A 26,979-nucleotide genomic window follows, 5' to 3' on the forward strand; every position below is an offset into this window, starting at 1 on the left:
CACAGAGATGTTGTAATTCTGAGCAAGGTTATAGAAATAAGAATATGGAGGCTATGAAGAGTTTTAAAAACATGGATGAGAAGTTTAAAATTTATCCTACCTCCAATACCCCGGATGTCATTATTCTATTTGTTACTCCCTTTGTCCAAACTCCCTCTTCCAATGGATATATAACCTGTTATTATGATTTCTTTGCCATAAATTGCTGACACTTAAATTCACACCTTGATTCTATTGATAACTGTGATCTGTCTTCAAAAACTGTCCATAACCCTATTTTTCCAAATGCATTCCAAAAAGCATATGCTTCTACTATGTTATCTTCCCAAACCCACAAAGTAACTTCCATAATCCCTAATGATTTTAATTTTGTATCTGCTATTTCTTAATCCAGATCTGCTCTTCTGTGTCACAATGTACAGTCAAGGAGTTAATTTATATTTCACAGTTGATTCAGAATTTCCTCAAAATGAAGTTTCAGAAGACCATTTTTGTCCCTTTCCTTAACTCCACTCACTTGCTTCTGCTCAATTCCTCTTTCTAACACGTTACTAGGCTTAATTAAATTGTTTCAAACATTAGTCAATCCAAAATTGACATTTAATCAGACATTTTTTTCCAAATGACCTGTGTAACAACGGACACAGTGGTGATGAAAGTAATGGACTAGTAACCTGTTCTGAATTCAAATCTCAAATGAATTTAACAATGTAATAACCTGTGAACGAGCATCAGTAAAAAAGAATAAAAGAGTCTACATTGTTGTAAATACCAAACAACTTCATTTAGAGAAGGAAACTTACTACCCTTGTTTGCCCTACATGTGATTCTGCCGAATACTGTATTACAGAATTGTCCACATGGCAAGAGCATTGCAGGAAATGTATTCCAGACTACCTCTAGTCTAACAATTTACTGTATTCCTACTGACTATAAATTATCATACTTTCCTTTGAATCTTAAATAAAAACAGAAGGTGCTTCAGACACTTAGCTGGTCTGGAATCTACAGATACTTTCATTGTATTTCACTTTTTTTTATCCCACTGAATCTTTCCTGCTCTAATGGTTGCATGTGATCTCTAACAAAGAGACCTCAACTATGTGTGCAAGCAAACTGATAACGACTAGGTTACAGGTCAAAATAAGGTGCTGCAATATAACATAAATAAGGCAACTAGTATCAATCATAGTTTTAGGATAAGGAGTAGCAGATGTAATACAGACATGAGGAAAAATTACTTCTCTCAAAGAGTCGTGAACCTATGGAAATCACTACCCCAGATTGTGATGGATGCTGGTACATTGAAGACATTTAAGGAGAAAACAGATTTTTAATTAGTAATGGTTGAAAGGTTAGGGAGAGTGGGCAGGAAAATGAAGTTGAGTCTGTGATGAGATCAGCCATAATCTTATTAAATGGTGGAGCAGGCTCGCAGAACTGAATTGCCTACTCCTGCTCCTAGTTTTTATGTTATGTTCTAACTACACAAAAGTATACAACATAGTAGTGTATTGTGTGTGACCAAATATGGAAACACCTGCACAATTTGTTTAAAAATGTGTTAATTTTATTTCATTTATATATTACTCTTTATTTTCAACCTTTGTACTTGCATTGATACAGAGGTATAAATGAATGCTTAAACACTTAATGCAGGAAACATCTGCAATGTCTCAAAACTGCTAAGTGGATTTCATCTTGAGGGAAATATACCATCACATGACAAAAACAAAAGAGATTTGTGGAATATTAAAGCTAATAAAATTGTATTTAACAGCTTTTATAATTCATAAACTTTCTTTAGGGTGAAACACTAAGGTAAAGTCACCATAGTCTTACAAGTCCGTAGGGCTGCCCCCTCATTAGAGAGAAAGTGAGGACTGCAGATGCTGGAGATCAGAGTCGATAGTGCGGTGCTGGAAAAACACAGCAGGTCATGTGGTATCTGAGGAGCAGGAGAATCAAAGTTTCGGGCAAGAGCCCTTCATCATTCCTGATGAAGGGCTTTTGCCTGAAACCTCAATTCTCCTGCTCCTCGGTTGCTGCCTGACCTGCTGTGCTTGTCCAGCATCACACTCCCGACCCTCATTAAAGAGAGGCAACTAGTGGCAATTTAATTTGTGAGTCACTATGCTTCAGGTAAGGATAGCGGCTAAGAAGAAGAGTCCTTCATGGTAACTTTAGCTGGTACAGGTATTGAACCCACAGTGTTGGCATCACTCTGTAACATAAACTGGCAAACTGAGCTAGCTGACTCACATAGCTAAGAACAACAAGTCTAAGAACTAGCATCTGTAACTGTGAATTGTGGAAACTTTTAATTTGTTTTAAAAATTTCCATGTCAAGTTTTTCTATAATTAACATTAGGAGAAAAAAAGACTCTTTTGGCCTTAGTTTTGCCTCCAACTGATCAGATTAGGTGACAGATTGAGCCCAGTGCAGGAGAGAGATCGAGCCCTAGTGGAGAAAGCCCAACATGGAGTGACTGCAGACCTATGGCTAAAGAAGGACTGTAAGTTTGAACTTTTAACTTTCTTGTTTACTATTTTATACTGACAAGAACTATAATGTTGAACTTTTAATTTATTTCTTTTTTTACTTTTTAACCTAAGATTTAGTACCTCGATAACTTATACCTAAGATGGTGCCATGAATGGTGACATTGTAACTTTTCACTGTACTCCTGTATCCCTTGAGTACACCTGACAATAAAACTTAATTTTAATTCCAATTCTGCCATAATCTAGTTTTGTTTTCTGACTATTCTTATTAATTCCTAACTACAATCCTCAATATCTATAAAACTAAATGATTCTTGTGACATGGTGTTGAAAAGTTAACAGTAGGTATGGATAGTCTGTCCATATAAAAGTCCAAAAGTAAATGTTAAAAATTATTCAATCAAAATTGGCAAATCTGCCTTAATGAGGTAATGAATTTACTGTTTTGGAAGGCATACAGAGCACTCATAACTGTGGTATTTTTAATCAAACTGATTCAGGGATATTATGACTCACCTTTGGAGCTGGTGGGACTTGAACCATGTGGACTCTTGACTCACAGGTAGGGACACTACCAGTCTGTTGCAAGAACCCTCCTATAATGGATGTGTACTTAAATTCAGATACCAAGTACAAAAAAAAATGACCAATTCTTATTTAGTATCTAGTTGATAGAAATTAATTGATACTATCTGTAGCAATTTAACTCTCGCTAAATCACTCGCCTTTTGTATGTATATCTGCCTAACAATGATTGCTACCCTTTATGGAGTAAAAGCCACTGTTTATCTTAGAATATTAAACATACAACACATCCTTTTGGTTGCATCATCATTAGCAGATTCTATATATCTCTTGTTGAATGCTTATTGGAGTTCATGATGTGCAGTGGTAGCACATCTTTGATGTGATTTTTTTGTCATATGTATCTAAGTACAGTGAAAAGTTTTGTTTTGAGTGCAGAACAGACAGATCATAATATACAAGGAGATACAGACCAAAGGGTGAACAGAAGGTGGCATATAAAGTTACAGTTGCACAAGAGATGTACAAAAGCAAGATCAGCATTAGATTTGAAATTTGAGAGGTCCATTCAGAGTTAGAAATTGTAGGTTCAAATCCCACTCCAGAACTTGATGATATGGAAGATATGCTTACCATACAGATTGATTATTGACTTTTAAAATCTTTCAATGCACCAATGGAGATGGGCAGGGAGGCAGTCTAGCAGCATGGTGGCACCCTAAGTAGTAGTGAGAAGGTTGAGGCTGATATACTAGTTAAATAGGCAAGGCAGGCAAAAGCATGGCAAGGAATGAGATTCTGATGAACTAAACGGCATTTACTTCAATGCAAGAGGCCTGACAGGTAAGATAGATGAACTCAGGGCACGGATAAGAACATGGGACTGGGATATCACAGCTATTATAGATACATGGCTGAGGGAGGAGCAAGACTCGCAGCTCAATGTTTCAGGGTACAAATGCTATAGGAAGGATAGAAGGGGAGGCAAGAGATGAGGGACAATGGTGTTTTTGATTAGGAAAAACATCATGGCAGTACTTAGAGAGGATATTCCTGAAGGGTCATCCAGTAAACCTACAGGGGTGGAACTGAAAAATAAGAAAGAGTGACCATTTTGATGGGATTGTACTATCAGTCCCCCAGTAGTCAACAAGAAATTGAGGAGCAAGTATGTAGTGAGATTGCAGACAGCTGTAAGAATAATAGGGTTGTAATATTAGGGGATTTTTAACTTTCCAAACATAGACAGAACTGCCATAGTGTTAAGGTGCTTGATTGAGGAGGAATTTATTAAGTGTGTTTAAGGAAACTTTCTCAATTAGTATAAAGATGGCCCTACGAGAGAAGGGGCAAAACTTGATCTCTTTTTGGGAAAGAAGGCATGACAAGACACTAAGGTGTTAATAGTGGAGCACTTTGGGGCAAATGATCATCATTCAATTAGTTTAAAAATAGTTACGTAAAAGTATAAGCTTGGTACACAAGTTAAAGTTCTAAACTGGGGTAAGGCCAATTTGATAGTATTAGATATGAACTTTCAAATGTTGATTGGGAGAGGCTGTTCACAGGTAGGAGGTCACCTGTCAAGTGGGAGGCTTTCAAAAGTCAGGTAAGAAGAGTTCCGGGCCTGCATGTTCCTAAAGGGCAAGGCTAGCAGGCACAGGGAAGACTGCATGATTGGAGATATTGAGGCTCGGGTCAAGAAAAAGAAGGAGGTGTATGTCAAGTATAGACATCTGGGATCAAGTGAATTCCTTGAGGAGTATAGTGGGTGTAGGAGTTAACTTAAGAGGGAAATAAGGAGGGAAAAAAGGGGAAATGAGATAGCTTTGGCAGAAAGAGTAAAAGAGAATTCAAAGAGATTCTACAAGTATATTAAGGGCAACAGAGTTACCAGGGAGAGAGGAGAGCCCATTAAATATCAATAAGGCCATCTATGGTTGGAACCACAGAATTCTAAATAAATATTTTGCATCAGTACTTACTGTGGAGAAAGACTTGGAAGCTAGGGAATTTATGGAAATAAATAGTGATATCTTGAAAAGTGTTCGCATTACAGAAGGTACTGGAGGTAAATACATAAAGTTAGAGAAATCTCTAAGACCTGACCAAGTATATCCCAGGACATTGTGAGAAGGGACGCAAGAAATTGCGGGACTGCTGAGATATTTGTATCATCAACAGCCATGGATGAGGTGGCGGATGACTGGAGGGTCTAATGTTGTGCCATTATTTAAGAAAGACGATAGTACAGGAGTTGGGACATTATGTTATGGTTGTACAAGACATTGGTAAGATCATATTTGCAGTACTGCATACAATTTTTGTCACTCTGCATTAGAAAGGATGTTATTAAACTGGAAAAGATGCAAAAAAGATTTACAAGGATATTACCAAGACTGGGAGGTTTGAGTTATAAGGAGAGGCTGGTTAGGGTGGGACCTTTCTCCTTGGAGTGTAGGAGGCTGAGAGGTGACCTTAAAGCAGTTTATATAATCATAAGGGCATAGATAAGGTGAATAGTCAAAGTCTTTTCCTGAGGTTAGGGGAATCCAAACTAGAAAAAGCCAGGGAACTACAGATCAATGAAACTACAGATCAGTGGTAGGTAAGTTTCTGGAAGGTTTCTGAAAGACAGCATCTACATACATTTGGAAAGACAAGGACTGACTAGAGATAGTCAACATGCATGGGAAATCGTGTCTCACTAATTTGATTGAGTTTTTTCAAGAGTTGACCAAGAAGATAAATTAAGGCAGAGTGGTAGACTTTGTCTATGTGAACCTTAGCAAGGCCTTCAACAAGGTTCCACATGATAGACTGGTTAGAAAGGTTAGATCAAATGGGATCCAGGGAGAGCAAGACAATTAGATACAAAATTGGCTTGATGATATGAGACAGGGGGTGGTGGTAGAGGCTTGTTGTTCAGACTGGAGGCCTGTAACCAGCAGTGTGCCACAAGGATCAGTGGTGCATCCACTGATGTTCATCATTTATATTTATGATTTAGATGAGAATATAGGAGGTATGGTTAGTATGTTTGCAGATGACACAAAAATTTCTGGTATAATATTCAATGAAAAAGGTTATCTAAGCATACAATGGCATCTTGATTAACTGGGTCAGTGGGTTGAGGAATGGCACGTGCAGTTTAATACAAATAAGTGAAAGGTGTTGCACTTTAGTAAGACAAATCAGGGCAGGACTTATGCAGTTGTCAAACAGAGAGACCTAGGGGTGCAGGTACAATGTTCCTTGAAATTGGCAACACAGGTAGATAGGGTGGTGAAGAAGACATTTGGCACGCTTGCCTTCGTTGGTCAAAGCGATAGTACAGGAGTTGGGACATTATGTTATGGTTGTACAAGACATTGGTAAATTGTACTGCATACAATTTTGGTCACTCTGCATTAGAAAGGATGTTTTTAAACTGGAAAAGATGCAAAAAGGATTTACAAGGATGTTACCAAGACTGGGAGGTTTGAGTTATAAGGAGAGGCTGGTTAGGGTGGGACCTTTCTCCCTTGAGTGTAAGGCTGAGAGGTGACCTTAAAGCAGTTTATATAATCATAAGGGCGTAGATAAGGTGAATAGGCAAAGTCTTTTCCTGAGGTTAGGGGAATCCAAAACTGTAGGGTGAGAGGGAAAGATTTAAAAGATACCAGAGGAGAAACTTTTTCACACAGAGCGTGGTGCTTATATAGAACAAGCTGACAGAGGAAGTGGTAGAGAAAGGTACAATTACAATATTTAAAAGACATTTGGACAGTACATAGATAGGAAAGGTTTTGAGAGATGTAGGCCAAACTCAGGCAAACAGAACTAGTTCAGTTTCAATACCTGGTCGGCATGGATGAGTTGGACTGAAGGACCTGCTACTGTGCAGTATGACTCTATGACTGTTTGACTGCATGAATCAGTCTCTTGGTCAGCCATGATTGATGCAGTGTGACCCCTCTCAAATTATAGCTTCTGGTGACAGATTAGTGACCCATTCCAGAAAAACGTTATTATGAAAACAAAAACAAGCCTTACTGAGATAAGGGGAAAAATTCCTTATCGATTCTCTGAAACATTTCCTCATCAGAAGTAAGGAATATGAATCATTTGGATAACAATAGCTCCATAAAGAATTATTTTAGTAAGCAAATGTGGCTTACATTAAGACCTATGTACTTTGACAACAAAAGTAACCTCAACTTTGACATTTATATTGTGTCTTTTATCACAATATTATTGGTTGGAAAACTTTTGAAGGGAAGTATTATTGAGATTTAACAGAATAATTGTAATGTATCCATCAAAGAGATGTACTGTCCAAATGTCTTTTAAATATTGTAATTGTACCTTTCTCTACCACTTCCTCTGTCAGCTTGTTCTATATAAGCACCACGCTCTGTGTGAAAAAGTTTCTCCTCTGGTATCTTTTAAATCTTTCCCTCTCACCCTACAGTTTTGGATTCCCCTAACCTCAGGAAAAGACTTTGCCTATTCACCTTATCTATGCCCTTATGATTATATAAACTGCTTTAAGGTCATCCCTCAGCCTCCTACACTCCAGGATTTAAATTAAAGGAGTCCATGAACACACGAGTAATGTTAATTCTGCTGGTCACTGTTTGCTAAGTACACCTATGATGTGCTTTCATATCTAACTGAGGAAGTGTTTGTGGGAAGAATTTGCTATGCCTTTAATTATTTTTTTCCGTCTAAGTGGTGGTATTACAGATCTTTCAATAAAGAGTTTGGTTGCCGTTAAATGGTTCTACTTTTAAGACAAGCTCTTTTAAACTTATTATGATAGGAATAGTGTATATATATTAAACTATAGCAGCATTAAAATATGTCTTATAAATATTTTCATTTATGTTAATCAAGATGTTACATAAAGATGACATTTGATTATACCCATAATATGGCAAAATATCATGGTTGACTGAATGTAGTTTTATGCCAATGCTTGTTAAAATTGGTCAGAATTGGAAACTGACATCATTTTGCTGTGCGACTAGACATTATAGACCTGCATAACTCAGGAAGTGACTTTTATAACTCACCACATCCTGCCACATCACATTGAACTAGTCAAAAAATGTTTATTCCATTGCTGATTTTGAATTATTGACTTCTTTCATTGGCTATCAAGAGGTCTTTACTTAAAAAATACCTGCACTATTTAATTAACACAATTCTAAAAGAGAATGGAATTCATTGAAAGAGAAAGCGTAATGTAATGAGACAAGAGAGTTAAGAAACCTGAAAAATGAAGGATACACACAGGAAATGTATAAGCTAAGATTGAAGCAGGTCCCTGTCAGCTTAGAAGAAGATTTACTATAACAGGCCTGAGCTGATAAGTGGCAGTAACATTCCAGTCACATAAATACCGGGCAACAGCCACCTCCAACAACAGATAATCTCGTCACCTTCCCATGACATGCAATGCCATGTAAAAGCCATTACAAAAGCCCCCACTTTCAAAATTTTGGGGTGACCATTGACTAGAACCAAATTGGACCAGTTTTATAAATACCATTGTTAGAATTCCTGCTATTTTTTCATTATTTTGTTCTTTAATCAATTTTGAATTATGAACTGGAAATGACTGGGAGTTTGGCACAACTTGTGTTAAGGAAAGAAGAGACCATGTAAGTTTTTTTTGTTTGTGAGACTATGCATGTTAATTGGAGGCTGAGCTTTGATTAAAAGGTTCTAACATGCACAGATACAACTCACTTCCACCCATCCCTGGAAGAGCATTGTGTTTAAACCGATAGCAGGAATTGGTATTAACAAGATCAGTACATGGAACTTCGTTCTAGTAAGTCTGAAGGAGAACCTATGTTCAAGCAGATGGCAGTTGTTGAGTGGAAACCTCAGGGAAAGTTGATCAGTATATTAGGATAGAACCACAATCAAAGTTGATGTTTTTCAACAATGTTTCTGAGAGATGGTTCTGGAAAATTGAAGAGGCTTTGGAAGATCAAGATTTGAAAGCTCGCTACATAATCTGATATATCAGCTTCCAGAAATCCAAACAGAGGAAAGCTGATTTAGACATATCGCTGCCTTTGCCTGAATGAACTGAGAAGGAGACCCTGATCAATGTTTCAGGGAAAATAGCCCAGGAATCCACATGTATGCCTATGAGCAATGCAGCAGAAAGGACATTTAAATAATCTGGCCAGTTTTGTTACTTTCTTTTGTTTATCGCTTAATTGTGTTAGTTTGTCTGTCAGTCTATGGCTAGACACAAATGCTTTGGATTTAAAGCACAGACGTTAATCTGCTTTACCCAGCTGTTTAATTTTCTCTCTGCTAATGTTAATTTGTATTTAACAAATGTGTAAATCTTTTGTTTAAGATGAAAAACTGGTGTTTGGAAAGGGAGTATTCATAAAGTCTGGGATTGGTTCTTCAAAAATCGTTAGGAATTACTGGAGTGATTATTTGGGGGTCTTTGATAGTTTAAGTTTACTGTGTTGTGATTATAAAAGTAGAAATGTTGCTTTGGTTCAGTTGTCTATCTCCACGTCACTATGGCTACAAGGACAGGTCAGGGGATGGGAATCCTGCAGTGACTAAATCACCTCCTGCATTCCCAAAGTCTGTCCACTATCTACAAAGGACAACTCAGAAGTATAATGGAATACTGTCCATGTGCCTGGATAAGTGCAGCTCCATTTATATTCAAGACTCTTCACTGAATCCAGAAGGATGCAGCCTGCTTGATTGGCATCCCATCTATCAACTTAAATATTAATTCCACCCACAACATTTGCACAGTGGCAATAGTATGTGCCATTTACGTGATGCAGCACAGCACCAAAACTTCTTTGGCAGCACTTTTCATCTTGCAAACTCTATCACATACAAGGGCACAGGTAGCAGAAGTAATTTCCTGCAATTTCCTATCCAAATCACACCATTCTTGGAAATATTTTATTCACAGAATCCCTACAGTGTGGAAACAGTCCTTTCGGCCCAACATGTCCACACTGACCATCCAAATAGTAACCCACACAGACCCATTCCCCGAACCGATTAATCTACATTTACCCCAAACAAATGCACCTAACCTATACATCTCTGAACACCATGGGTAATTTAGCATGGCCAATTCACCTAACCTGCTCAGCTTTGGACTGTGGGATGAAACCAGAGCACATGGAGGAAACCTACGCAGACATGGGGAGAACATGCAAACTCCACACAGACAGTCGCCCGATGCTGCAATCGAACCCTGGCGCTGTGATGTGCACCAGTGCTAACCACTGACCACCATGCCACCCTAAATCATAGAATCCCTACAGTGTGGAAGCAGGCCATTTGACCCAACAAGTCCTCACCAACCCTTAAAAGAGTATCTCACCCAGAGTATTGGTCTACATTTCCCCTGACCAATACACTTAGCCTACACATCCCTAAATACTATGGGCAATTTAGCATGGTCGGTTCACCTAACCTGCACATCTTTGGACTGTGGGAAGAAACCAGGCAACCCAGAGGAAGCCCACACAGACATGGGGAGAATGTGCAAACTCATTCGCCAGAGGCTGGAATTGAACCCGGCGCTATGAGTCAGCTGTGCTAACCACTGAGCCACCATGCTGCCCTGCCTGTCGCTCGGTCAAGATCCTGGCACTCCCTTCCTAACCGCACTGTGTGTGCCCCTACAGCACTTGGACTGCAGCAAATTAATAAGGCAACACACAACCATCTTTTCAAGAGTAATTTAGGATTGGAATAAATGTCGGTTTAATCCGCGAATCCAACATCCTGTGAAAGAATTTTAAAAAGACTGTTTTCAGCGGAACTAAGAAGTAAACAAAAATTCTTCTTTCACATCAACAAGTGTCGAAAATATTTATCTCTGGACTGGTTGTCTTTCAATCAGAAGCAGTGTGTAGAAACCATTGACAGTTATCAACAATCTTTGACTAAGGATTAAGTATCATTAAGTTGTTATGAATTGGCGTACACAATTATAAGCATTCCTCAAAAATAACATACATTTTGAGAACTGACGTAATTCCCATAAAAAGTCTGTCTGCTGAAACATGTTTCTCTACACCTGAAGAACATAATCTACATTCAATGAGCATGGCTGTATGCATTTTAAATTAGATCAAATTCCCTAAAGTTCGGAAATAGGCCCTTCGGCCCAACATGTCCACACCAACCTTCTGAAGAGTAACCCAGTGGTCCTATTTCCCTCTGACAAATGCACCTAACACTATGGGCAATTTAGCATGGCCAATCCACCTGACCTGCACATCTTTGGACTGTGGGAGGAAACCAAAGTGCCCGGAGGAAACCCGGGGAGAATGTGCAAACTCCACACAGACAGTTGCCCGAGGCTGGAATCAAACCTGGGACCCTGGTGCTGTGAGGCAGCAGTGCTAACCACTGAGCCACCGTGCCACTCTTTTCCTTTCCTAAAAAAATTACACCATTATTTTTAAAAATATAAAAGAACATTTCAAAGACATTTGGATAAGTACATGAATAGAAAAAGTTTGGAAAGATATGGGCTAGGAGCAGGCAGGTAGAACTGGTTAAGTTTGTGATTATGTTCAGCATAGACTGGTTGGAACGAAGGGTTTGTTTCTGTGCTGTATGACTCTTTTACACTGAACAATTTAAGAATTAATTCACCATAACATCTTCCAAGGATACTTCATGATTTACATTGATCATTTTCATGATTTTGAGCAAGGTAACTACTTAAGTGAGACATGCTTTGGAGATGCTGGTGTTGGACCGGGGTGTACAAAGTTAAAAATCACACAACTTGTGTGCTCGTGTGCTTCCAATTAAACCTGTTGGACTATAACCTGGTATTGTGTGATTTTTAATTAATTAATATTGTAAATCTAACAAAGGGAAGATTTTTGGATACTTTGCTCCCCTATTTAATGCACATCCTTTATCTAGGTTTTCAAGAGAATTTTTGTCTGCAAAGGATGCCAGTGCGAGACACATCCAGATTTATCGTGGATTTTAAGTCACAGAAAAGGTCAGCTGGCTCCCAATGTGAGTAGAAAGACTAAACAGTTTTGCAACTTTAAGAGAGACAAGCAAGTCACTTATTCTAGACTTGATGGTTTGCTCTAGAATGTCAGGTTTCTCAAACTTGTTTATAAAAATGCCTATTCCTAATCAACTTCCTTTGTATTACATAAAATGGACTGAATATTTGCTACTGAGGTGGGTAGCTTGATTTGGGAAATTTTATTATTTGGTAGATCAGTCTTCACGTAAAAAGTTAGTATTACGATCCTGGCTGGTGGTAACATTGAACAAGTTAAATCCCCAAGTGAACCTGAATTAATAAACCAGAGGTTTTATTTTTGGAATCTATTTACTGTCATGGTTTACTGAACATAATGTTGTTTACTGAACATTTTCACAAGAGGCTGCCCAAGGTATTTTTCAAGGACCATCAAAGTCTTTCAGGCAAAGAAAATCTAATTACACTATATAAGAACAATTTGAAATGATCTTCTCACAAATATCAAAAATAAAGATTCAACCCTTTTACTGTCACCTACAATCATACAGACCCTTGAATGTCAGTGAAGAGTCACGCTGTTTCTTTGTTTAGTTGGTATGGCTGTACTTGGTCACATTATGGTAAGCGTTTGCATTCACTCAATGCTATCTTCTTTAGCTAATATCCCTGAATGAGATCCTCAAAAAAAACTAACGTAGCTCACTTACTCCTTAACATTTAATCCTTGAACTCATGCAATAACTGGTCTTGTGGAATGTCTTCCTTTCTAACACATGAAAACCTTCTGTTTCTAGAGCTTTCCTTTGATTAACTTCGGCGCCACTTGGGACTTCTGTTCTTCTGAAATAGAATCTGCTGAGGAAAAATCACCCATTATGAAAATTGCTTTCAAAAATTCTGCTATTCTCGAAATCCTATAAAAGTTACAATGTGGCTAAGACAGGGACTACCAGCCAAGTCCAGAAGACAGTACACATTTTGATATATATGTACAGATCATTGTCTAGAAATACTTTGCTTGGACAATGCTCTGTGATGTAGAGGGATCTGGGTATCCAAGTGTCTGAATTGCAAGAGGCTAGTAAATAACTATAGCAAGTAGTTAGCAAAGCTAATAAGAACAAAGACCAAGAACAATACAACATAGGAATAGGTTCTTCAGCCCTCCAAGCCTGCGCGGATGCATTTTGCCCTTCTGTAGTAAAACCTAATAGAATTTCATTTATTGTGAGGAGAATTCAACACAAAATTAGGGAAGAGATGCAGGATAATGGTAAGACCACATACGGAATACTTTGTACAGTATTGTCTCTTTGGTTTAACTGATTTAGATCTGTTTTTATTTAGAAAGATTGGCCAGGTTAGGCTTAGATCCATCTAAGTTAAGAAGAGTAAGAGGCAGTTTGACTGAAACATACAAAATCCTGAATGGTCTTGACAGGGTGACGGTGAAGAGGATGTTTCCTCTTGGTGAAGAATCTTGAATTGGGGGTGAATATGGTTTGCTCATTTCAGAAAGAGATGGGGCAACTTTGTTTTCTGTTTGGAACTCTCATCCTCAAAAGGCTTGGGGTTAGCATGGTGGCTCACAGCGCCAATGTTCGATTCCAGCCTCGGACGACTGTGTGTGTGGAGTTTGCACATTCTCCTCCTGTTGAGATGGATTTCCTCCAGGTGCTCCAGTTTCCTCCCAGAGTCCAAAGACGTGCAGGTTAGATGAAGTGGTCATGGGAAATGCAGGGTTACAGGGATAGGACAGTGGACTGGGACTGGGTGGGATGCTCTTTGGAGGATGGATATAGACTCGATGAACCGAGTGGCCTGCTTCCAACAGTAGGGATTCTTTGATTTTATGAAAAAGGTTGTGGAAACAGAGTGACTGGATAATTTTCAAAGCAGAGGAGGTAAAAATGCAGAGTACAGGTTATTAAATATATCACTCTCGCTCACTACTAACTGGTATGTTGGTGTGCGAGTCGTTTCAGAATGAAATGACTGACAGTGCGGTAGCAGCAACTTCAATCAAGAAGCAATCGGTTTACTCTGAACAGGAAGGTGGGTCGGAGGAACGGCACTCGGGTGGAGTGAAGGGGAGCATTTCTCCTCGACAGAGTGGGCCGAACGGCCTCCCTCGCTGCTGTATCTGGGGTTTGACGTGCTGCCTTCGACTTACATCCGTGAATGAAAAACAAACCGCGCTTGCGTTCTGATAGCTCCGGGATTTTACTAAACGGTGTTTCTCTCTCTCTCTCTCTCTCCCTCAGCAAACATGCCTGGGCACTCTGAGTCAGAGGGGCCGATCGGGTTAGAGATCAGAGAGCAATAGCAGCGCCCCGAGCCGCCGCTGGCCTTGCTGACGTTCAACTCTGCGCACAATCGGCGTGAGGCCGTACGTGATGAGGGAGCGCAGCGACTGCCCGCAGCTTATTGACAGCAGAGCCTAAACCTTCAGGGCTTCAACAGCCCGAGCATGACCCTTCAAAGGTGATACTCTGGAAACGCAAGTGTTCAGGGCGTACATTCCTCTGCTCTTGCAGAGGGAGACGCGAAGCAGGAAGCTGGAGTGAAGCCGCAGTTTCCCAGGGCTCTCTCCCCTCTGGAATCTGAAGATCGTCAGGCCCCAAGAGCTGAGTTCCTGCACTTGCGAGAGGGTCTTGTGATAGTCAGCGCGCACTGTTGACAGGTACATTCTCCACTTCACAGCCACTTGGGTTTCACCTGGAAATGTTCTGAGACCAACCCCTCTACAGTAATGTAAATCGCCAGTGTTATTTCAGACACTGGACGAAAACGTTCAACTTGTACACAGAGGTTGCGTTTGCAATTCATTTCTGGATGTGTAGTTTATGTTGCATGTTTTGGAAAACCACCTGTAGCATTTGTGAAGGGCCCGATTGAATAAACTTTTAGTTTCTACAAGAAATAGAAAGAGTAGGCTGGAGCCTACTCAGCCGTTCACAATGACCATTGACCGATCTGATCGTGGCCTCATCTTCACTTTGTTCCTACTTTCCCCATACCCTTGACTCTCATACAATTTGAAGAATACATCTATCTTGAATGTAGATTGAGCTTAGCCTGCACAGCTCCCACGGGAATTACAAAGATCCAGGACCTTTTGGCAAAATAAACTCTCCTTTCCATATCAAATGGGCGATCTTTCATTCTGAAAGTATGCCACGTAGTTCTCGACCCCGATGAGAGGATGTTTTCTCTCAATGTCTACTGTTTCAAGTCACCACAAAATATTATGTTTCAAGATCATCACATCCTTCTAAACATCATATTGACCTAACCTGACCAATTTTTTCTTATCTAGCAGTTCATTCACTCCAGGAACCAATCTGAATGGAGTGTATCTTTGTGAATTACAAAATATGCTTTGATGTCTGTCTCCTATTACCTTGTTAGCTTATTCCTCTATTCCACTTTAGCCACTCTCTTTTTGCCTTTTTACTTGCCCCCTTTAAGTTAAAGACCATTTCAGAGCAAATTTCTCAATCTCAGATTAATGTGACATTTTAATGATATGATTACTCTTACGTATAGAATCACTAACCAAAAAAAATCATTTTCATTACATATTGCAAGATCTAAATAACCTATCACCTGGTTTGGTTTAGTTCTAACATTTTATTCTAAGAAACTGCTCCCGATGCGCACTGAGAACATAGCCTCAAGACTACTTTTGCTGACTTGATGTATTATATCTATTTTGAAGATTAAGGTCACTCATGATTATTACAATACTGTACCTTTCTCTACTGTACCACTATTGGCATTTGGCTAAAAGGTGATAAAAACTGGACTGCGTCTTTGGAAGTGCTTGAAGTTTTGTGACAGAAGGAACAGAAAGTTCAGTTCTTTTTGTAAAGTATTGAAGAAATGGTAAGGGAACCAAGTGTCTAGTAGGAATAATGCACCAGCCCCCATTATTCTTTAATTTATGTTTGTACTACAGTGTATCTACTGTCTGCGGGCTGATGCATTATTCCCTTATCATTTCTTAACTACTTTACAAAAAGAACTGAACTTTCTGTTCCTTCTGTCACAAAACTTCAAGCACTTCCAAAGACACAGTCCAGTTTTTAACACCTTTTTAGCTAAATGCCAGTAGTGGTTATTTGATCATAACCATTAATTCATCCATTTTGATACAAATGCTGAGTGCACTGAAATTAAGAGCCTTTAATTTTGTCTTTTTGATACTTTTGCTCTGACTGTCTTTCTGGTTTCCTCTTATGTTTGTACACTCTGTTCCTTCATGTCACACTCTAGTCATCATTACCATGTTGCTACAAAATATTATTGCCTTGGCCTTTCTCTTCAACTTTAAGTTTCCCCTTCTCCATCTCCTCTCCCGACTATGTTTTGTACTACTTTTTTGTTATCAGCTCATAATTTAGCTAACGTTTATAAGTTAGTTATAGCTCAAGAAGAAGAAGACCAGGAAACAATATTTCTTTTGTAAATATATGAGCTATATAGGGCTGATCATATAGCGTTTGTGTAACATTTGAGATGACAGTAGTAGCAGTACTGGGACAAGAGGAGTTCTAGTACTGGGAAATGCAGAACATATAGGGTTGTTGAATTTCTTTTAACAATTGTGGGAGAAGGTGTAGGTGTGGAGAGTAGGTTTTGTAGAACTAAGAAAGAGGTGGCGTGACAGCAATAGGCAGAACAAAATGTATTATCTGTACTTTCTGAACAGATGAGATTCTAGAAAATACTAAAACCATTTAACATGCTCTTTAAAACCTTCCTCTTAACAACCTCTTGGTCATGTGTGTGTTCTATGGCTCAGTGTCAGATTTTGTTTGTTAAGCTACTGTGAAATCCCTCTTTAGTCAGTTGATTATTTTAAAGATGCTCTCAGTGCAAGTTGTTGACTCATCTTAAAAATCATAGTTGTTTCAGTAGAAAGGGGTTTCGTGAAGTGAGCAGACTGTAGACACACTATAGAATTAAGGACAGGAAGGGGGATACAAGACTAAACTCTTGGCCTCAAAGCATGATGGAAGCAGATTTACTTTTAACTTTTCTAAATTAATTAGATAAAGACTTGAAGGGAAACAGACAGTTTTGCGACTTTTAGAAAACAGCAGGGAAAGTGAGGCAAATTGGTTAGCTCTTTCAAAGACCTGGCAAAGGCAAAATGCATTAAATACCTTCTCAGTGTGCAGCATGATCTTTGTGTTTTCTACAGACTTCTAAATAATAGTGATGTAGTGGTAATCCAGATAAGTGGAAACATGTCTCTGTGGCATATAGAGTCGGACAGTATGGAAATGGACCCTTTGGTCCCACCAGTCCATGCTGACCATAATCCCAAACTAAACTAGTCCCATCTGCCTGCTCCTGGCTCACATCCCTCCAAATCTTTCCTATTCATGAATCTATCCAAATGTCTTTTGAACATTGTAATTGTACCCACATCCACCACTTCCTCAGGAATTTCATTCCCCTCTCTGTGCAAAAAAAATGCCACTTATGTCTTCTTTAAATCACTCTCCTCTCACCTTAAAAATATGCCCCCGAGTATTGAAATTATATAATAGGTATTTTAAATTTCCACATGCACTTGGAGAAGCAAAGTTGCTCAAGTCATAATTACAAATACTTGTGACAGGGTTCTGTAAGAGTTCATTAGAATTGAATTTGGTGGAGTGTAATGAAGTAATCCAAATTATCAAGGAGCAGAAGTATGCCATTTAGCCAGTCAGGCCTGTTTTCTATCATTAAATATGATGGTCATTGATCTGGCTGTAGCATAAAATCCACATTCTGACATCCCTTTCAAAATAAGGCAGAGCAGGTGACTGAGGGGTCAGTGGGGGAGTACTTTGGGGCCAGCGACCATAATTCTATTAGATTTAAAATAGTAATGGAAAAGGAAAGAGCAGGTCTAAAAGTTGAAGTTCTAAATTGGAGAAAGGACAATTTTGAGGGTATTAGGCAAGAGCTTTCAAAAGCTGATTGGGGGCAGATGTTTGCAGGTAAAGGGTCGGCTGGAAAATGGGAAGCCTTCAGAAATGAGATAACAGGAATCCAGAGAGAGTATATTCCTGTTAGGATGAAAGGGAAGGCTGGTAGGTATAGGGAATGCTGGATTACTAAAGAAATTGAGGGTTTGGTTCAAAAAAAGAAGGAAGCATATGTAAGATATAGACAGGATAGATCAAATGAAGAGTATAAAGGCAGTAGGAATATACTTAAGAGGGAAATCAGGAGGGCAAAAAGGGGACATGAGATAGCTTTGGCAAATAGAGTTAAGGAGAATCCAAAGGGGTTTTACAAATACATTAAGGACAAAAGGATATCTAGGGAGAGAATAGAGCCCCTCAAAGATCAGCAAGACAGCCTTTGAGTGAAGCCACAGAAAATGGGAGAGAGACTAAATGAGTATTTTGCATCAGTATTTATTGTGGAAAAAGATATGGAAGATATATAAAGTAGTGAAATAGATGATGACACCTTGCAAAATGTCCATATTACAGAGGAGGAAGTAAGGGTCTGTTTCCATGCTGTACGTCTCTGACTCTATGACTCTATGTCTTTGCTTACCAGAAATCAATCTACCTCTGCCTTAAAAATATTCTAAGACTGTGCTTCTACACTGAGACTTTTTTTTTGTCTCATTTCTGTTTTAAATGGGTGAGCCATAATTTCTAAACAGTTATCCATAGGGCTAGATTCTTCCATAGAGGAAACTTCCTCTCTACATCTACACTGTTAAGACTCCACAGGATCTTGCACACTGAAATCAAGTCACTTCTTACTCTGCCAAACTAAAATTGTTATGAAACTGCTTCCAATGCATTTTTATCCTTCCATAAATAAGCTGACTATACTATATACAGAAATGCAAACTCACTCTCATCAGTTCCCCATTTAACTAAAGTTGGACCTCCCTATTTTTGTAATCACCTGTCCTTGCCATAATTGATAACATTCTATTAGTAGTCTTTCTTGTATTTGCATATCAGCTTTTTGTAATCGTGCACTAGGATGCTCAGATCCTTCAGCATCTCCGAGCTCTGCAAACTTCTACCATTTAGAAGAAATGCTTCTTTTTCATTATTCCTTCTGAAAAGAACAATTTCACATTTTCTCACATTATACCCCAATTTTCCTAACATTTCCCCAGTAGCTTATGTGTTTGTCCTTTTCACAATTAACCTTTCTATGTATGCTTGTGTTATCAGCAAATTTGGCAAATATACTTTCCATCACTTCTTCGAAATAATTGTAAATAATTGATTTCCCAGCAAATAATCCCTGTGACACATCATTCATTACATCTTGCCAGCCAGAAAAAGACCCATTTATGAATACTATCTGCTTCCAGTTAAGTAGCAAATCTTTCATCTGTGCCAGCGTGCTAACTCATACATTGTGAATGTTTATTATCGGTCAGTAAGCGTTGATGTGGCACCTTACCAAGTAAATTCGGACACTATAAATCCAGTACATTTTAAACTTTATATGTGGGATGTGGGTATTGTTGGCTGATCACCATTTATTGCCCATTCCTATTTGCCCTGGAGAAGCTGGTGGTAAGTTGCCTTTCTTCTTAAACCATTGCAGTCTATGTGCTGAAGGTAGGCACACAATGCAGTTCGGGAGAGAATTCCTAAGATTTCCTAAAGCCGTGAAGGAACAACAATATATTTCTAGGTTGGAATGGTGAGTGGCTTGGATGGGAACTTGAAAATGGTGGTGTTCTCAAATTATCTGTTGCCTTTGTCCTTCAAGATGGAAGTGGCTACGGGTTTGGAAGGTGTGTCTAAGGATTGTTGTAAAATTTCTGGAATGCATCTTGTAGATAATACATGCGGCTGCTACTAGGCATCAGTGGTGAAGTGATTCAATGTTTGGATGTGGTGCCAAGCAAGTGGGCTGCTTTGTCCTGGATGGTGTCAAGCTTCTTCAGTATTGTTGGAGCTGCATTCATCCAGGCAAGTGAGTGTTATTCCATCACATTCTTAACTTGTGCCTTGTAAATGGTGGATGGTTTGGCATTAGGAAGTGAATTATTCACTGCACCATACCTAGCTTCTGACCAGTTCTTGTAGTCACATTGAAAACCAAGTTGCAGATTTAACTAATTCAATTTGAAGGATATAGACTGACCATAATAATCTGGCTGAACTGTCAGCTGAAAAGCTCACAGAAAACATTTTCTGAAAAGATCTTCATTGAGTAATGTTGTTACATTATTGTAGTTGAGTGACCATGAATGAGCTGCCAGAGGAAGTGGTGGAAAATGGTACAATTACAACATTTAAAAGGCATCTGGATGGGTATATGAATAGGAGTGGTTTAGAAGGATAATGGTCAAGTGCTGACAAATGGGACTAGATTAATTTCGGATATCTGGTCGGCATGGATGAGTTGGACCAAAGGGTCTGTTTCAGTGCTGTACATCTCTATGACTCTAAATGAGTTGGAAATCTTCAAGTAAACACTGCAATTAAGTCATTAGCAATCAGAAGACAAATTTAAGGACTAAGAGTAATCAAAATTAAGATTATTTCTAATGTATTGTTCAAGATATCAGTTTTGAACTTGGACTTTTTGAAAAAAATAATTATATCTTCCAATTTTTTAAAATGTATATTGACTTTGCATACACCTTTTAATTTGCTTATTGGCAAATCAGTTAAGGTTGATTGCTTTCAAAGAAGTTTTGTAGTTTCTCATTAGCAGTTTTTTACTGTTCATTTAACATTTAGCTCTTAATGTTATTTTTATTGATCCAATCAACAAAGTATTAAAGTGAAATATTGGAACCAACAAATTAAATGAATGATACCAGAGCTACAGATTTTAATGTGCAACAATAAGAGCCTCAGAATTACTTGCATCTGGCCCTCATATCAAATCAATCCTATTTGTAATAGTGGAGGAGAGAAATTCAGCCAAATAACTGAACAACACTCATAATTTAATTAAATACTTAATGTAATAAGAATTGGAACAATAACATGATTGTATTAACTACCAGTCACTGTTGCCCAGTATGATATGTATTTTGCTCTGTATTTACTGTGAAACTTGCAAATTCTTTTATATTACAGAGTAATGGGCACAATCATGGAATTCAAACTAGTAAATAAATCCATTGTTCCCACAATAATTTAATAGTGTAGATTATTGATACTAATATATCATACATTACAAAATATATTGCATGTCTTTAACTTTCAAGAAGTAATGCAAAAGGAGATTGTTTCATATTTCTGATCTGTATAATATGCTGTCACTCACTTCAAATAGCTCAACTGTGTAACACTTATATCATACTTCTCTATTGTTCTTAATCAAAAACAACTTTATTCTATTTCAGCCCTGAAGTGCATTTTCTTAAGAGTTGTGGTAGACCATGGGTAAGTTTAAAATAAATCAAAACATTGCTCATAGTTCATAGTGTAAGTGTGAAAAAGTACAATCTTGTTAAGAATACAGACAACCTCCAACGGATGATTCATCTGTCAATCAGACAAAGAAGGGTTTTGTTTAGTAGTCTGTCCTCTAAATGGAAACATTATTTATTTCAATTATATGTAATGATACTTTTATATCTTTAAGAGAACATATACTGATATCGTTTTGCATGGAGTAATTAATGTACTTGTCCACTGCAATATAATGCATACTCTGACACGCTGTGTTTATCAGTGTCAAACCAAAAATAGACAGTTCTGTTAGATTTGACTTTATAAAATCCCCTATAAGGGATAGAAAGCAATTGAGAATATGTTGAGCAGGGGTGAAGAAGGGAGGGAGGTGCATGCAGTTAGAAAGGGAAACTTAACAAATAATTAATATTGGAGGATGCAGGAAAGGGAAATGCTTTGGAGTTGCTCATAAGAGAGAAGCAGTCTGTATCTTTCTAAGGTCTATTTCCCTCATTATCTAATGATGCAGTGAAAGAACAAGTGAATGGATATGACCATAAAGCATGAGTGATAGCAAAAATATGCATGATTTATACAAATACAGAAACTTCTGAAGTGCCTCACAACTAATGAACTAATTCTGATGTGTCATCGCCATGACACCTCAGAATTAGGCAAGTATGTCAGCTAATTTTCTGTTTGTTTTTATTGTTAGGAGTCACTTGAGGGGACAGTGGTTGAGGGTTGTAACAGAAAAGTGAGGAGGGAGGACGTCTGTTTAGTTTTAATGATTGAGCTATCGCAATAACGTGGATGAGCAAGTTTCTTTCCTGGCTGTCATTTTTGAATGTTTATGTTTACCTGTAAGGATGTCTCAACAGCAGTGCGAATTTGATCGGATAATTTTATTTTGGTTTTTGTAATGAGTGAATTTATGAAAGGATATTAGGGGAACTGCTTTATTCTTCTTTGAAGGAAGTGAAGGGATCTTTTACTGTGTTGTTTAAAATCATTCTCAAAGGGTAAGGAAAAACTAGGGAGGCAAAATATTTACTTAGAGTCATAGAGATGTACAGCATGGAAACAGACCCTTCGCTCCAACCTGTCCATGCCGACCAGATATCCCAGCCCAATCTAGTCCCACCTGCCAGCACCCGGCCCATATCCCTCCAAACCCTTCCTATTCATATACCCATCCAAATGCCTCTTAAATGTTGCAATTGTACCAGCCTCCACCACTTCCTCTGGCACTCATTCCATACACGTACCTCCCTCTGTGTGAAAAAGTTGCCCCTTAGGTCTCTTTATATCTTTCCTCTCTCACCCTAAACCTATGGACTCCCTGAGCCCAGGGAAAAGACTTTGTCTATTTATCCTATCCATGCCCCCTGCACTCAATATTCCAACAGTGGCCTAACCAATGTCCTGTACAGCCGCAACGTGACCTCCCAACTCCTGTACTCAACAGTCTGACCAATAAAGGAAAACATACCAAACAACTTCTTCACTATCTTAACTACCTGTGACTCCATTTTCAAGGTGCTTTGAACCTGAACTCCAAGGTGTCTTAGTTCAGCAACACTCCCTAACACTCACTTACCATTAAGTGTATAAGTCCTGCTAAGATTTGCTTTCCCAAAATGCAGCACCTCGCATTATCTGAATTTAACTCCATCTGCCACTTCTCAGCCCATTGGCCCATCTGGTCAAGATCCTGCTGTGAACAATGTGAGAAAAGAGCAACATCAAACTATTTTGTTTGATTGAGAAAAGATTGTAGAAACTGTGATGAAAGCTTAAATTGTTATGTCTTCTGCAGGACTAATAGCCTAAAATAACATGTAAGAAAGAAGATGTCAGAACAAAAAAGCAGAAACAAAGGCAAACCGTAAGTTGCAGATATTTTTTCATTTTCTAGATCAATTTCTATTATTATATATTTCACTGGAATATGAATAAGGTTAAATGTAGTATTGATATTGCCTTTACAACATTATACAAAATAGTAACACTACAGCCTATACAACATAACTTTACTGTGAGCTTTATGTGAGATGCTGTTTGTTAGCTAGCTACCCAGGGCAATAACATGAGCTTTTGAGCTCTCTGTTTCTCAACTTCATTTTGGAGGGAGAGGGGTTTGACTGTTTGCACTTTTTTTTATTTTGCTGTTCAGTAAACTCTGAATGTTTGTGGTTAGCGCATAAGAATGTGAGCACACTTGTTTAACAGGAATTGACTTGATGATCTTTCTTGTTATCCTTTTTAAAATTCTTTAAATACTTGTTTGTATTTCAAGCCTACATAATACCAACCTATACATTGATCTTCTATCAACACAATGGCCTATAGTATATTCTTCTGACTATAATATCTCATTTCTGGGCCTGGAAAAGCTTCATCCTTTTGATTCGGGAAAGTGGGGGAAAATTGTCCACTTTTTAAAAGGTATGTCGTTTTTTAAAAAATTCTTTATATTTTGATTATTTTAACTGATTTTATGGGCGAAAGAAATTTTAATTAACTAGTTTGCTCATGCATGGTGTTTTATTTGTGTAAACTGTTTTGCAGAAATATTGTTTCTGTGCCAGAGCATAGGAATTTCAACGTTCATAAGCCTAGGTGTTTACTGTTCTCAAATCTTAGAGGAGGGAGTGTAGAATTTAAGAGATCTAGAGACCAGTTCAACTTTAAGAAAATGTTTTGGTCAAAATAATAGTTTCGAAAGGGGAAATTATACTATGACTTTTTTTTTTAACTTGTAGAAGAGAAATTAATAAGTGACGAGACCATCGTGAAAGCCCAAGAAGCACAGGAAGATGACTTATTGGTAGTGCACACAAGGCGCTACCTCAATAAACTCAAGGTGATTTTTTTCTCATTTGTGTTCTTTGGGTTTACTCATCTATGGATGGATGCATCTCGGTCCCTTGAATGAATCTGTAGCAATCAATGCCTAGTTTGTTGAATTATATGATGATCATGTACCAAAACCTTTAAAATATTGTTAGTTTACATCAATTGAGATGTTACATATTTATAGAGGTTCAGTTTTCTAAAAGGTGTACTTTTTGTGCTCTGTTTTTATTCTGCCTTAAAGTTTACAGAATACCAAAAGAGTCTAGGCTCTGAAAAATAAAATCTACCATAGAAAACCTTTTACTTCTGGTCAGTATTGTCTTTAATCCAAAAATGAAATCAATTTTGCATTTTTATTTTATACTTTAAAAGAAGCTTTACAGAAGCATAACACTTCCAACAAGCAGAGGTTAATATTAATTGCTTGGTTTTTTTCCTCTCTAAACCTTTTTAAAATAAGTATCATTTATCTCTCCACACCCCCTCCTGTGTTTGATGTCCGATTTTTATTCAATACGTACATTCCATTTGCTCTGTATGATAAATCAATGACACATTGACCTACCGTTAGAGGTGGAAATCAAAGTCATAAGGAAAAAAGTTGTAATTAAATTAATCAGAGGTTTGCTTTGGATATAATATTATGCTTTACAATTGTCTTGATTTATTTTAAATGTAAACAATATTAACATGTGGATTGTGGACTCATTCTGGTGATACTGTGACTTTTCTTTTAACCTCTGTGCTACTTTTAGGTATCTCTTTGAAACAAGTTATTTGTGATAATTGTGTGTGCTATCAATACATTTTCTGCTGTTTCAAAATAAAATAGGCAATTTTACTTTAAATTTGGTACAAATCATGTTTGGCATATTCCCATCAGTATACTAGAGCTTAAACATAAAGCTACATCATGTGTAAATACCTAGATAGGAGCATAATGAGAGACGCCTCCAGCTCATAAGATCTGTTGCTGCTTTCTGGTAACCTGCTATTTTCAGCCTGCTGTTAATTCTTCTGTCATTGGTTCCCTCACCTTCTTCTAATTCACTTTTCAGTGAATTTTTCCACATGAAATAAAAGCTACAAGAAATAATTGAGGGGAAAGGTAAATGCCCAAGTAAAATAATTGCAGAATTGTTACAGTGCAGAGGAGACCATTCAGTCCATTGTGTCTGCATTGACTGTCTGGGCATGTTGCCTTAGTGCCACTCTCCTGCTTTGTCCTCATATCCCTGCATTTTATTTATTTTTAAATAATTATTTAATGCTCACAAGCACGCCTCAATTGAACTGCTTCTATGAAACTTCCAGGCAACACATTCCAGAGCCCAACCATTCATTGTGTATAAAAGCTTCCATTTACTCTTTGTTTTTTGATTATTTTGCAAAATACTTTAACAATTTCCCTCTGGTTCTTGGTTTGTTTGAATGGGAACAGAAATAAATTTACAAAACAAGCCAAGTAAATGAAAGTCCATTTGTAGGCCTCTAAAAACTGTGTTTGAAAAGAAATCACAATTGCCATGGATACAAAAATGCAAGTTAATTATTGGCTTCAGATAAACAAACCAAAAAAAATGTTAAAATCACAGTTCATATCACAGTAATACATTTCTCTGATTAGCAGACAGAATAGAGCCAGTGTAATGGATACTTCTCTGCCTTAATTTTTGTTGCAAGCTAGATATAAGACAGGTTCATCTTGTATCAAAACTGGTGAACAGAGTATAGATTTTAGTCAATTGACAATGACAGTGGAGATTTGACTTAAATCTGGCTGAAATTACTTTGCTTATGAGTTACTAATACAATATTTTTTATTCATTCAGGGAATGTGGGCATTGCTGACTGGCCAGTGTTTATTGCTTGACCCAAGTTGCTCTTGAAAAGATGGTGGTGAGCTTCCTTCTGGAACCACTGCATTCCACTTGTAGGTAAACCCACAATGATGATAGAGATGGAGTTTCAAGATGTTGACACAGCAATAGCAAAGGACAGCAAAATATTTCCATGTCAGGATGGTGAATGACATGGAGGTGAATTTACAAGAGGCAATGTTCTCTTGTAACTTGCTACCAGTGTCCTAGCTGGCAGTAGTTATGGGTTTGGAAAGTACTGTTAAAGGAGCCTTGGTGAATTTCATTAAAAAAAATTGTGAATTTCTGCAGTGTATCTTGTAGATAGTGCACATTGCTGCTACTGAGCAATGATGGTTGCTGGATGTGGTGCTAATCAGTTGGGCTGCTTTGTCCTGAATGGTGTCAAGCTTTGAGTGTTGTTGGAGCAGCACCTATCCAGGCAAGTGTTCGCTGTTCACTCATGTTTCTTTTCAGATTGTCATTAGGTTTTGGGAGATGAGTTACTGTTTGCATGATTCCTAACCTTTGACTGGTTTTTGTAGCCGCAGTACTTAGATGGCTGATCCAGTTCAGTTTCTGGTCAATGGTAACCTCCAGGTTGTTGATATGGGGAAGTCAGTGGTGATAATGCCACTAAATGTCTCGGGGCAATGGTCAAATTCTCATTACCTGACATTTATGTGCTGTAAATATTACTTGCCACTTGTCAATGCAAACTTGGATATTTTGCAGCTTTTACTTAGTCATAGAGTCATAGAGAAGTACAGCATGGAAACAGACCCTTCAGTCCAACCTGTCCATGCCGACC

At 38.1% G+C, this 26,979-nt stretch overlaps 1 protein-coding gene across 1 annotated transcript in view; it reads left to right on the plus strand.

Moving 5' to 3' along the window:
• The first annotated feature begins 13,763 nt into the window (after positions 1–13,763).
• Positions 13,764–26,979, plus strand: part of hdac11 (histone deacetylase 11) — a 122,476-nt gene continuing 109,260 nt past the window's right edge. The window contains exons 1-5 of the mRNA XM_043707994.1: positions 13,764–14,729; positions 21,399–21,438; positions 23,270–23,338; positions 23,750–23,898; positions 24,216–24,316. Of these exons, the coding sequence (XP_043563929.1) occupies positions 23,304–23,338; positions 23,750–23,898; positions 24,216–24,316 (285 nt within the window). The 5' untranslated portion in view covers positions 13,764–14,729; positions 21,399–21,438; positions 23,270–23,303. The remainder of the gene's footprint in view (positions 14,730–21,398; positions 21,439–23,269; positions 23,339–23,749; positions 23,899–24,215; positions 24,317–26,979) is intronic.

This window comes from Chiloscyllium plagiosum, chromosome 18 (genome assembly GCF_004010195.1).
Source record: "Chiloscyllium plagiosum isolate BGI_BamShark_2017 chromosome 18, ASM401019v2, whole genome shotgun sequence".
NCBI classification, from domain to species: Eukaryota; Metazoa; Chordata; class Chondrichthyes; order Orectolobiformes; family Hemiscylliidae; genus Chiloscyllium; species Chiloscyllium plagiosum.